This window comes from Trachemys scripta, chromosome 2 (genome assembly GCF_013100865.1).
Source record: "Trachemys scripta elegans isolate TJP31775 chromosome 2, CAS_Tse_1.0, whole genome shotgun sequence".
NCBI lineage: Eukaryota > Metazoa > Chordata > Testudines > Emydidae > Trachemys > Trachemys scripta.
In genome coordinates, this window is record NC_048299.1 from 1,994,644 (window position 1) to 2,007,981 (window position 13,338).

The window sequence follows — 13,338 nt, forward strand, 5'->3', positions numbered from 1 at the left end:
GTTTGGCTGCTTGCAGGTCTTTTGGGAGTAGAGCCCGAATAAGAGATGGTAAATCCTGGGCTGTTGTTCCACCAACAGAATTAGATGGTCATAGCACAGTGTTTTGGGGAGTGGTGTTCAGCACAGCATATTTGTCCTTGTCGAATTTCTACACCCACAGGCTGAAGAAAATTGAACTCCCTTTCTAGTTGACATTTGGCCAGGTGATCCTCAATGCTGATGCACAACTTGACCAGAGCATTTAGGTCAGACAGTGGCTCTACCCGCACCAGCTTGTCCTTGATTTCTTCATTCAAGCCATGCCGGAAATGGTAGTGCTGTGCTGCACTGCTTCATTCTATCTAGTTTCAGCCACTAAGTGCCAGAATTCCATGGTGAATTCGGCGAATGGTCTGTTCGCTAGCGTAGGAGCCAAAGCACCCTTGGCAGAGCAGCAACAATTCAGGTTATCGAAACAACTGCCATGTCTTCATGGAATTACTCAAGCTGCCCTAGCAAGGGGCTGAAAGTCTCCTGGAGAGGGACTTCCAGGCCAGGGCCTTCCCAGTTTAACAGGCTGATGAGCCTAAATCAGGACTGGTCAGTGGGACGTGACAGAGGTCATCACATGAACAGGAGGCAGCACTGATTCAGGAAGTTGCAAAATTTCCCACAGTCACTGTCAAATTGGGCTAGCAGCAGAATTTTCAGTTCCTGAGGTACCTGAGCCCTGGATAATGAGACCTGTGCCTGCAGGGCCATGATTTGGGTCTGTAGCTTCTGCAAGTTGCCCATTACCTCTGTGAGGATGACAGAGACCTTAATGGGGGTCAACCTCACAGAAGAACCTCCTCTTCAGTCTTTCTCTTGCAGGCTGCTCAATCTGTCAGGAACAGGACTGGGAGGTTAGCAGTTGGTCTTAGTGGTTGGAGCCATGGGAGTGGCCAAGTCTGGAGGTTAGAGCTGAGCGGAGAATCTGAGTCATGGGACGTCCAGGGGCATAGTCAAGAGCAAAGCCGAAGTCAGAGCCAGGGATCAGAAGCCGAATACCAGAGCCAGTAGGTGAACTGAAGTCATGGTCAGGAAGCGGAGCCACGGATAGAGAGGGGCAGGCACAAGAGCAGGCTGGGCAGGAACAGGTGCACAAAGCAGGAACTGGAGCTGTCACAAGAGCAGGCACAGGCTGGAAGGGTGCAGGAGCAGGCACTGGGGAAACATGATCAAACACAGCTGCAGTGTGGGATGCACTGAGCAGCCATCAAGCTCTGGCTGCTGCTAGGTCAAGTAGTAACTTAGCCCCGCCCCTCCACCAATCAGGAAGTGCAATCGGACAGCCCCTGCCAGGATCAGCTATGCTCATTCTGTTGGTAGGAGATTGACTATGCTGCAATTGGCTCCCTGACATCTGCATCAGCTGTTATGAAAAAGCATTTCTTGGGTCATCCCTCTCTACAAGCAGCAGCCACAGCAAACCCTTGAGTGGTGCTTTAATGTTCTTGGCATCCGTTCACATGATCTATATAATAGAGGCTTTGTCTGTCTCAGAGAATCCAGACAATACTCTGATTCATAAACTTCAAATTCAGCAGCTCATGAAAAGTATGACTGGGTTAGTGATTCTAAACAGTGGTTCCAATTCCCCAGTTAAGGGAAGATCTCACCAACCTGAGCAACCACAGATGATGTGATTGTATGGTATTGCTCAAAGTCTCAACTCCCATCACAGAGGGCTTATTCAGTAAGAGAATTCATGTTGAGTTGTTCTAGTGGGACACTCACACTCACTCTTAACAGCATGAACAGCTGTCTGATATTCCAGCATTCTGAATCCAATTATATAAATTAATAGGTAAGTCACATACAGCAGATTGTGTGATTTTTGACCAGCCAAACCTGAACCAAAGATTAAATCCTTGTTAACTTGATCCTATATGAATTGACTTCCATTTGGAAACTTTTTTTTTTTTTTTTAAGGAACTCGGGGGCAAAACAGACTGTGGTTTCTCCAGTATTGTCCAATAGGCATTGTTATCTGCTGAGTTCTGTGGTACAGAATCACAGAGTTTCTGCTACTTTGTACTTGACCAAACAGTAGTGTCACCCTGAAGACAGAATGTCATCTTTTGAATATTAGAGGGAAAACTAGCTTTGTTCTTTTTCCTAGTTGGAAGACACTTCTGATGAGACCTATTTGAACCATCACACCAAGTATGAGGAGCTTGAACGAGCCCGATGGGATTCGTGGGCAGCAGCTGTTTCCCACAAGCGAGGAAACAGGTATCAATTTCTCATTAGCACTACGTAGCAAGGCATGGAAGCAAGAATCTTTATTTCCTCTTCATGTTAAACTATACAGAGATCCTGCTTTGGGGTTGTCACATTTTGGGTTGCACTCCAGACCAGTGGGGGGTTGTGTTGTTGTGAGTAGCCCACGTTGGGAGCTACAACATGTGTTTTACACTGACCAGCTCTCTCCTGGACAGTTCAGGTATTAAAGATCCATTGTCCCTGTAAAGGGTTAACATTCAACAATCTGCTTCTTGAACTGTTAGCAAACAGTTCAGTTTAAACACCGCACTGGATTGGTTAGATTAAAAAATAAAACAAGATTATTAACAAAAGAAGATAAGATTTTAAGTGGATTCAGGTACCAGGTATTAATGTCAGAAATGGCTACAAGAGAAATAAAGACAAAATGTTTTCTAGTAGCTAAAATTTAACAAGCTAGATTTGGTTCAAGGTAAAATCCTTACAACATGTTCCCAGCAATAAGGCTGACCAAATTCTCAAGTTGGACCTTCCCCGAAAATAAAAAGGCTGGTTCCTTTGTCATCTTAGGTGAAAGAGAGAGAGCTAGAGCTTGGGGTTCTTCTTCGAGTGCTTGCTCATTTCTATTCCATATTACGTGTGTGCGCTCGCCACATGCACCGGTGTCAGAAGTTTTTCCCTCAGAAGTATCCATAGGGGACCGGCTCAGACACCCTCTGGAGTGGCCCCTGCTGGAACATCATCTGCTTCGGCTAGCATTGTTTCGTTCTCTGTTCTTGCGAACCTTGAAAACCTGTAATATAATTGTATATAGTTAATAGTTGAATTAGTTACTCTTAGTAATAGTTCTTGAACTCTTCGTTAGTTGTGGGGGAGGAATAGCTCAGTGGTTTGAGGATTGGCCTGCTAAACCCAGGGTTGTGAGTTCAATCCTTGAGGGGGCCACTTGGGGATCTGGGGCAAAATCAGTACTTGGTCCTGCTAGTGAAGGCAGGGGGCTGGATTCAATGACCTTTCAAGGTCCCTTCCAGTTCTAGGAGATGGGATATCTCCAATAATTTCTATTTCTTTTCTTTCCTGAATGGGACTCGGACGGGGCATCCCCCGGTCCCCAGGCCTTAAGCCCGGTTGCAAACGGCCTATGCCCATCAATGATCCGCATAGTAGCTGCTTACAGTGCTTGGGCGAGGGCATATAAGCGACAAGTGTCGTCTTTGTAAGTCATTCAAACCTAGGATGAAAAAGGAGCAGGACAGTCACTTAAAGGTGCTCCTGATGCAGTCAGCACTCACTCCGGTACCAAAGCAGCGGTCCAGCTCAGCACCGAGCACTGCAGCGTCGGCCCCCCTCCACGGCTCCGGCCAAGAAGCAGAAGAAGATGGGGAGGAGGAAGATCGCCTACTTCCCTCAAGGGAAAAGATGGCTGGGGGTGAGCCAAGACCCACGCCAGGCAGCTCAACGCCTCCTTTGGGAAGTCAGGCCCCAGCTCAAGCCGAGCGGCGCAGCCCATCCCACGCTTTGCCTGCAACTCCAGATAGCGGTACAGGCCTCCACCAGCTACAAGTGCTGTCAAGGCCCTGCAGGCAGTTCAGGAGATCCTGATGCTTCCGGTACTGCCCACACTAGCTCCGGCAGTATCCAGGTCTCGAGGTAAACCCGCCTTGGGATCTCCGCATGTCCCCTCCTCAGCGGCACCATTCCCCTTCGCGTGGAACATTCTGCCACCGCTCACCTGCCTGAAGCCGTCACACCTCAGATAGGCAGGCTCAACGGAGCCCTCTTTGATCCCCGGACCTTGGGCACAAACTGCGAGATTCGAGGTGTACCTCCCTGGTAGTATGGTGCAGACACACTGAGGCGTGCGCCCCCAGACAGGAGCACAGAGACCAACCCCTCGCATCACCAAGAGCTCGGTACATATCCAGGGGTCGAGGTCACCAGACTGCCGTCGTTGATCTCTGAGACGGGGATCGCCACGTTTGGGGAGTTCCTCCCGGCATCTGGTGCGTGATAGCTCCCGGTCCCGCTCGACATCCCAGTTGGGAAGAATAAGGCGTAGTTCGCCGGGTTTCCGACACCGATACACCGAAGGCCATCGGTCCCCGAGGCCCCAGCCAAGGCATTCGGCCCGCTCAGACAGGTCTGCCTCCAGGCGCAGTGACCAGCACCAGTCAGGATAAGAGCCACCGCTCCACCTGATCCTGGTCACTGGGTAGCAACTGCTCCGGCACCGAGCAGGGCCCCCTAACTGTGGGACAGCCTCCAGCTCCTGCAGTGCCACCTACATCATCAGCACCAAAACCTGTCCCATGGCCCTAGGCACAATGGCCAGCGCCATGGAACCCCTGGGAGTTCACCCAGCCTTCCCAGGTATTGGTGTGGGGAGCCTCGGACAGGCCTGCGGCCTCGGCATCCCGACCCCCTCCAGTGCCCGAGACTTTGGGGGGGGGGAAGGACCCCACAGATCCAGGAGGGCTCGGGGGAGCAGCCTGCTAGACCACCAATGAACGTGGAAGTTCCTGCGGTACTGGCATCGTCCTCGTCATCGCCAGACGAGGCTATCATGGAGCCGCCTCACCCAGTTCCTCAGGATGACGCTAAGGCACACCAGGAACTATTGAAGAGGGTTGCATTTAACCTGGGGCTCCAGGCTGAGGAGTTGGAAGAACCTTCGGACTCCTTGTTTGATGTCCTCTGCTTCTTGGCCCCTGCCAGGGTGGCCCTTACTCCTTCATGAGGGGGTATCAAAGATGGCCACCGCCCTGTGGCAGACTCCCTCCTCCTTGCCCCCATCTCTAAAAGGGTCGAATGCAAGTACTTTGTGCAAACAAAAGGGCGTGAGTACCTATACTCCCACCCGGCCCCCAAGTCCCTTGTGGTTGAGGCGGTTAACAACAGAGAGAGGCAAGGCCAACCAGGGGCTACCCCCAAAAATAAAGACTCAAGGAGGCTGGATCTTTTGGGGCGTAAGACTTATTGTCTTCCAGCTTGCAACTGAGTGTGGCCAATCACCAGGCCCTCCTTGGCTGCTATGATTACAACATGTGGCAGGCTATGGGCAAGTTCCAGGCTTCGCTTGAGGAGGGCACGAGGAAGGAATTCCGGACAATCCTCGAGGAGGGCACGACAGCAGCCAGAGCAGCCCTCCAGGCGGCTTCTGATGCGGGGGACTCCAGCCCACACCATGGCCTCTGCCATCTCCATGCGGCAAGCTTCCTGCCTGCTCCTCCCAGGCTTGTCCACCAAGGCTCAGCGGTCGATGCAGGAGCTTCCCTTCAATGGCCAGGCCCTATTTGCAGAACAGACTGATACCAAGCTGCATGGTTTAAAGGACTCCCGTACCACCCTGAAAATGCTGGGGTGGTACGTCCCAGGCCCAGCACGTAAGCAGTTCAAAGTGCAACAGCCTCAGGGACAAAGGAGCCAGCCTCAGCAGGACCTGCCTCACAAGAAGGCCAAGTGACCGTTTTGAGGGTGCGCCGGAGGGTGACCTACCAGACCATTCCCCGGATCCATCTTTCCTGTTTTTTTCCAACCGCCTTTCCCTTTTCCTCCCTGCATGGACCACAATAACCCCAGACCGTTGGGTCCTGAACACAGTGGTGCAGGGCTATACCCTTCAGTTTCTTCTTATCCCCGCCCCGCTTCAGGGATCCTTCACAGGAGGTCCAAGGTTTGCTGCAGATGGGGGCGGTGGAGGAAGTTCCTCCTAGAGAACAGGATTGGGGGCGGGGAGGGGGGGTATTCACGATACTTTTTAATCCCAAAGGCCAAGGGCGGTCTGCATCCCATTTTGGACCTGCAAGACCTCAACAAGTACCTAAAGAAGCTGAAGTTCCGCATCGTCTCCCTGGCCTCTATCATCCCCTCCCTGGATCCAGGAGACTGGTATGCCGCCCTTGACTTAAAGGATGCATATTTTCACATAGCCATCTTCTAAGGGCACAGACGTTTTCTCCATTTCACGGTGAGATCGGTCCACTATCAATTTACAATCCTCCCGTTTGGCCTGGAGACTGCACCGAGAGTGTTTACCAAGTACATGTTGGTGGTGGCGACTTACCTCAGGCGCTGGGGTATCCAGATCTACCTGTACCTCGATGACTGGCTCATCAAAGGCAGCTCCAGGTCTCAGGTGCAAAGGGATGTTGTGGTGATGCAAGCCACTTGCCACTCCCTGGGTCTACTGGTGAATGACAAAAAGTCCACGTTCATGCCAGTGCAAAGGATAGAATTCATTGGAGCGGTGCTCGACTCAACCTGCGCAAGAGCGTTCCTGCCGCTAGAAAGCTTTTGGGCCTTGACAGACCTTATCACAGAGGTATCTGCATTTCCTTGGGCTGGGCCACGCATATGCTGGGCCACATGGCAGCTTGCACATACATTGTCCACCATGCCAGGCTTGGGATGCGGCCCCTACAGCAGTGGCTGATGACTGCCTATTTCCAGTCCATGGAGTCGATGTCAGATGCCTTGGCTGAGGTGCGCACCTTGGAGATCTCCAGACCCAGGGTATGTGGTCCTCAGGGGAGATGGTGCTCCATATAAATGTCAAAGAACTCAGAGCGGTTTGATTGGCATGCAGCATCTTCCTACCTCACCTGTCAGGCAAGATGGTGAGAGTCCTGACAGATAACACAGCCTCGATGGTCTACATCAACAGGCAAGGGGGAGCATGCTCATCGCCTCTCTGCCAAGAGGCACTCTGGCTCTGGAACTTCTGTGTCAACGATGAGATCCACCTGGAGGCTTGTCACCTCCCTGGCATCAAGAACACGCTAGCGGATCACCTCTGCAGGGGGTTCTCCTCTCACCGCGAGTGGTTGCTCCACCAGGATTTAGTCTACATGGTCTTCCAGAGGTGGGGAACTCCCCAAATGGACCTGTTCACCACCAGGCAAAACAGAAAATGTCATCAGTTTTGCTCTTGGCGAGGTCTGGGCGATGCCTTTCTCCTGTCTTGGTCAGGGGGCGTGATGTACGCATTCCCTCCGATCCTTCTCATCACCAAGGTCCTGGCAAAGATCGAGAGAGACAGGATGCGGGTTATCATGAGTGTCCCAGCGTGGCCTTGCCAGCACTGATTCGGCACACTCATGAACCTATCAGTGGCCCCTCCCTGGCCCCTGCCCAACCGACCGGACCTTCTGTCACAGGACCATGGTTGGCTGATACACCCCAACCTCTCGGCGTGGATGCTGCATGACTGAACCTGGAGGAGCGGACCTGTTTAGAGCAGGTCCAACAGGTCCTCCTCGGAAGTAGGAAGCCCTCAACTAGACTGACCTACCTGACCAAGGGGATGAGGGTTTTCCACTGGGCCTCCAAGTGTGGCCTCTCTCCTTCATGATCTTCCATACAGGCTATCCTAGACTACCTGCTTCATTTGAGGAACCAAGGCCTGGCACACTCTTCTGTTAGAGTGCATCTCGTGGCTATCTCTGCTTTTCACCTGCCGATCCAAGGACAGACGGTGTTTTCCCATGACATGACTGTCAGATTCTTGAGAGGGCTCGAGAGATTCTTCCTGCAGGTCCGGACTCCTGTCCCACAATGGGATCTTAACTTGGTCCTCTCTAGGCTCACCGGCCCACCCTTTCATCCGCTGGGTTCCTGTTCCCTTTCCCATCTGTCATGGAAGGTCACATTCCTGGTGGAGGTGACATCGATGAGACAAGTCTCTGAAATTAAAGCCTTGACCTCAGAACCGCCGTAGACAGTCTTCTACAAAGACAAGGTTCAGCTGCGGCCCCACCCAGTCTTCATATTGGTGTCCACCTTCAATATGAACCAGCACATTTTCCTCCCAGTGTTCTGTCCAAAACCACACAAGACTAGTGAAGAGAGGCATCTTCGCACGCTGGACGTCCAAAGGGCCTTGGCTTTTTACTTAGAACGTACCAAGCCTTTCCGTAAACCAATTCAGTTCTTCATCGCTACAGCGGATAGGATGAGAAGGGCCTTCTGGTGTCATCACAGAGGATTTCCAATTGGATTATCTCATGCATTAGGACCTGTTATGAGCTGGCGGGGGTTCCGCCGCTGCCGATTGTCAGAACTCACTCGACTAGAGCACAGGCGTTTTTGGCGGCCTTCCTGGCACACATCCCTATACAGGACATCTCTAGAGCGGCAATGTGGTCCTCCGACCATACGTTCATGACCCATTATGCCATCACTCAGCAAGGCAGGGATGATGCTGGGTTCCGCAGAGCTGTGTTGCAATCTACACATCTGTGAACTCCTACCCACCTCCAGGGCTTTTGCTTAGGAGTCACCTAATATAGAATGAAGTATCGGAGGGGTAGCCATGTTAGTCTGAATCTGTAAAAAGCAACAGAGGGTCCTGTGGCACCTTTGAGACTAACAAAAGTACTGGGAGCATAAGCTTTCGTGGGTANAGTGCCAAATAGAGGGGAATAATCACTTCCCTCAAGCTTTCTTTTCTTCTTTCAGTGCTTGCTCATGTCCATTCTATATTAGGCAACAGAGGGTCCTGTGGCACCTTTGAGACTAACAAAAGTACTGGGAGCATAAGCTTTCGTGGGTAAGAACCTCACTTCTTGCATCTGAAGAAGTGAGGTTCTTACCCACAAAAGCTTATGTTCCCAGTACTTTTGTTAGTCTCAAAGGTGCCACAGGACCCTCTGTTGCCTAATATAGAATGGACATGAGCAAGCACTGAAAGAAGAAAAGAAAGCTTGAGGGAAGTGATTATTCCCCTCTATTTGGCACTGGTGAGGCCACATATGGAGTATTGTGTCCAGTTTTGGCCCTCCCAGTACAGAAAGGATGTGGACAAATTGGAAAGAGTCCAGCAGAGGGCAACAAAAATGATCAGGGGGCTGGGGCACTTCACTTATAAGGAGAGGCTGAGGGAAGTGGGCTTGTTTAGTCTGCAGAAGAGTGAGAGGGGATTTGATAGCAGCCTTCAACTACATGAAGGGGGGTTCCAAAGAGGATGGAGCTCGGCTGTTCTCAGTGGTGGCAGATGACAGAATAAGGAGCAATGGTCTCAAGTTGCAGTGGGGAAGGTCTAGGTTGGATATTAGGAAACACTATTTCACCAGGAGGGTGGTGAAGCACTGGAATGGGTTACCTAGGGAGGTGGTGGAATCTCTATCCATAGAGGTTTTTAAGGCCCAGCTTGACAAAAAGCCCTGGCTGGGATGATTTAGTTGGTGTTGGTCCTGCTTTGAGCAGGGGATTGGACTAGATGGCCTCCTGAGATCTCTTCCAACCCTAATCATCTATGTCTATGCTGGAGAGGAAGGCGAAAAAAATCTCAATCTGACCTGGGGGGAAAATTCCTTCCTGACCCCAAATATGGTGATCAGTTAGACCCTGAGCATGTGGGCAAGACTCACCTAGGAAAGAATTCTCTGTAGTAACTCAGAGCCCTCCCACTCTATTGTCCCATCTCTAGCCATTGGAGATAATTTGCTGGTAGCAGTCGTGGATGGGCCATATGCCATTTAGCCAATCACTTCATCCCCTCCATTAAAATAATCAAACTCACTCATAAAACAAAAGTTAGGCTTTTTGCCCCCACTACTCCTTTAGGTAGGCTGTTTCAGAACTTCACTCCTCTGCTGGTTAGAAACTTTTGTCTGATTTCAAGCCAAAACTTATTGATGGCCAGTATATATCCATTTGTTGTTGTGTCAGCATTGGCCCTTAAATAACTTTGTTGTTTTTATTTAGGTCCTCCAACAAAACAGATGGTCGATGGACACTTCAACCAGCATCTCCAGATCCTGGATTTAATTGCCTTAATGACTTTCTCTATATGCACCCTTCTTTGGGATCTCACAGCCCTGAGCCTTTTAACATTCTGCACCCTCTCTCTATAAAGAACAGGACTAGAGTGCCGCTGTCCTGCACTGAGGACACCAGACTCTCCCCAGAAATACTAAATGAAGTAATACAGGTGAGGGACATTTATTTCCTTTCTACTGTACTTACGTATATTCAGGGCTGAGAGCATGAAACGTTTGTCATCTTGGACTCAATGAGAATGAGAATTCTTCACAACTGCTTTAAAAGTTCTTGAGAGAGATAAGTGGGTGAGGTAATATCTTTTATTGGACCAACTTCTGTTAGTGAAAGAGACAAACTTTTGAACTCCAGTGAGCTCTTCTTCAGGCTTGTGGAGTTTGAAAGCTTGTCTCTTTCAAGCAACAGACGGTTGTCCAGTAAAAGATATTACCTTGTCTCTTATGGTAAGACCAACATGGCTACAACAATATTGGAAAACTTTAAAATTATTTTCAGTTTAAAAGACCTATTTGAATGTAGACCAAAACACAAACATGAGGACCTCTATAAAGAAACTACTCCAAAGTGGTAGCAATGAAACAATGTGTCATGATTTTGAGACGCACAGGGATGCGCATGGCTAGCCACAGATCTGCTCACTTCTTTACAGTGCTGGTACTGGAATTCAGTTTTGTGTGAACTTCACAGAATTTCTTTGGAGATTGTAAAGCTTTGTATTTGAAACAGAGCATCTCTTCCTGATCCTACAGTGAAGTCCCACTACATTTGTGACATCACACTAACATTATATATACATACTCATATAAATGTGAGTGTTGAAGCATACTCCAGTACATATGTCCCTTTGTAACACAGCAGTCTGCATGTTCTGCTACCTGAAATAAACCTAAACTTAGTGCTAAGTTAAGATTTTTTTTTAACACTCAAGATCAGAGTTAGTTTGTGATCCACTGTCACTGAATTGGCTCAGTTTAAGTGTCTCCAGAGTTATGTTGGTCAAGGGATTGGGAATGGAATAAAAAGCTATCCCACTTCTAGGCCACCAATTTAAATCCATTCTAAATCATAGTGACTGAAAGCTAAGTGACTTGTCCTGTTTGATAAAATTAAGTGGCCTTTGTGAAATGATTGGCCCTGCAGCCCATTCTCATTGGGCAGGTATCCACCCTACAAGCCACTTCATCGATTCTCCACCCTTGTTAGCAGTTTCTGTAGAAAGATCAAGGACTGAGTGCACAGGTGCCGACTTTTCCTTTTCCCTGGCGGTGCTTAGCCCCCACTTTGCCCCGAGACTCCATCCCTTCCCCTAAGGCCCTGCCTTTGCTCTGCCTCTTCTTGCCCTTGCTCCGCCCGCTCCCCCAGGGTTCGCCCTCGCTCCGCCCACTCCACCCCCTGCCTGAGGCCCTCACCCACCCTCCTGCTCTCTACCCTCCCCCAAATCCTTCCCCATGCCTCCAAACAGCTGTTTGGCGGCTGTGCTGCCCCATCAGCTGTTTGGCAGTGGTGGGGAACAGCTGTAGCTGGTGGGAGCTGAGAACCCTTTTTTTTTTTCTCCTTCCTGTGGATGCTCCAGGGCTGGAGCACCCATGAGTTGGCGTCTATGACTGAGTGTACCATAGGGACTGAACTCCCCTCTCACCCTGAGAGATGATCCTTCCAGGTCAGGCATCTGAGATTGAAGAATCTCATTGCTGCTTTCTGCGCCAGACCTGTTCTGAGTACAGGCACTAACTTTACTTTTTAAATGTCTTTTGAAGTCACTGGGGTTGTGGAAGAACTTCCTCAAAGATCAAGGAGGTAAGGAGCCAGGAGGGTAGTAGTCTTGATCTCAACAGAAAAATGATTAGCTGGGACTAAGAATATAAATGCGAGCTCGCGTATCGCAGTTCTGTGCTGCATAACTTCTATTGCTTATTGAAACTGTCTGCATTACTTCAGCACCCTGTTCCAGAGAGAAGAGCTTGAGGTTTAAATTGAAGCGTGAGGTCTCTTTAGGGATGTAGGGAGAATGAATATTGTCATGTCCTATAACAGGCTAACTCTGGTTGGTTTTTTTTGTTTTGTTTTTTTTTTTTTTTTGTTTTTTAAGAAAAAAGAACGAGGAGTACTTGTGGCACCTTAGACACTAAGAAATAAATTTGTTTGTCTCTAAGGTGCCACAAGTACTTGTTCTTTTTGCTGATACAGACTAACACGGCTACCACTCTGAAATCTGGGTTTTCTGTACCAATCCTTCTTTCTCTCTTCTCTCTCCCCCACAGAGTGTACAACCTTGGGAACCACGTACATTTCCTCTTTCAGACACAGCATACCAAGCTCTTCTGGAACAGCCAAGTGAAGATGGATGCAAGCAGTCAGGAGACTTTCAACAGTGGGACTCTAGCAACAAGCAGGGTATCAGGACTAACAGTATAGACTCTGGCATATCTAACTCCAGGGAGCCATGTGTTTCAGATATGGACCTGCAAACAGAGGGCAATAGAAGCTTGGAGGTGTTCACAGACCAGCAATGCTTCCCAGGAAGGCTGTTCAACAACAGATGAACACCTGATTTATGTGATGTGTTGTTAGGCACATAGTTTATTTCAGAATCAAAAGCTTGGCTGATGAGCTGGTTCAGAGGAGCACTGGCAGTGAATGGTGCTGCCATGCCTGAGACCTAGATTCAGAAGCAGATTTTGGGCTCCCACGTCCCCCGATTGGGAAGAGTTGGGCACACTGCAGAAATAAGGTGCTGGACCTCTGAGAGGACAGTGCTGTCCAGAAAAAACAACTGGTTTACTCTGGAGAAAAGGGATCAATTGCCCTGCTGGCAAGAAGGTTAGGTGCTGCGACAGTTGCAGCAGCCCAGGATAATGCAGAGAGAGATGGTGGGTTAAAAAACAAAACAACAAAATGAAAATCAAACAATAAAGAGGAAACTAAATTGGCTGTTCTAACTTTAATTGTTCAATATTCAAACATCTCTATCTTGAAAGGGTGCCCCCTGGCTGCACATCCAGTCTTCAGTGGCTTTTTGTCTAGTGTGTCATGGTGGAGCAGGAATAGGAACAGATTTCCAAGAGATCAACTGATAAACACCTGAAAAGGTATGGGGAAGTCTAATGGTGCTGCATGGCTTTTATTTTTAAATGCAGCTATGAAAACAAATCCTTTCTTGAGAGTATGTGAAAACCAGGTTCCCTAGGCCTTGCACAAATGATGTTTGTATCAATTGCCTTCAAATAAACTACAAATCATTTTCATGCTGTGGATGTTTTCATTTATTTAGTATATATTCTCACTGTAATGAAACTGACAGGATGGATGGAG

At 49.2% G+C, this 13,338-nt stretch overlaps 1 protein-coding gene and 1 long non-coding RNA gene across 6 annotated transcripts in view; one reads left to right on the forward strand and one right to left on the reverse strand.

Moving 5' to 3' along the window:
• The window catches only part of LOC117871899 (KAT8 regulatory NSL complex subunit 1-like), a 122,274-nt gene extending 109,003 nt beyond the window's left edge, over positions 1–13,271 (forward strand). For all 5 annotated transcript variants that reach the window (XM_034759719.1, XM_034759718.1, XM_034759716.1 and 2 more), the window contains 3 exons: positions 2,144–2,256; positions 9,952–10,177; positions 12,288–13,271. In XM_034759719.1, the coding sequence (XP_034615610.1) occupies positions 2,144–2,256; positions 9,952–10,177; positions 12,288–12,569 (621 nt within the window). In that variant the 3' untranslated portion in view covers positions 12,570–13,271. The remainder of the gene's footprint in view (positions 1–2,143; positions 2,257–9,951; positions 10,178–12,287) is intronic.
• The window catches only part of LOC117871901, a 34,259-nt gene continuing 23,172 nt past the window's right edge, over positions 2,252–13,338 (reverse strand). The window contains exon 3 of the long non-coding RNA XR_004644353.1: positions 2,252–3,040. This is a non-coding gene — a long non-coding RNA (uncharacterized LOC117871901). The remainder of the gene's footprint in view (positions 3,041–13,338) is intronic.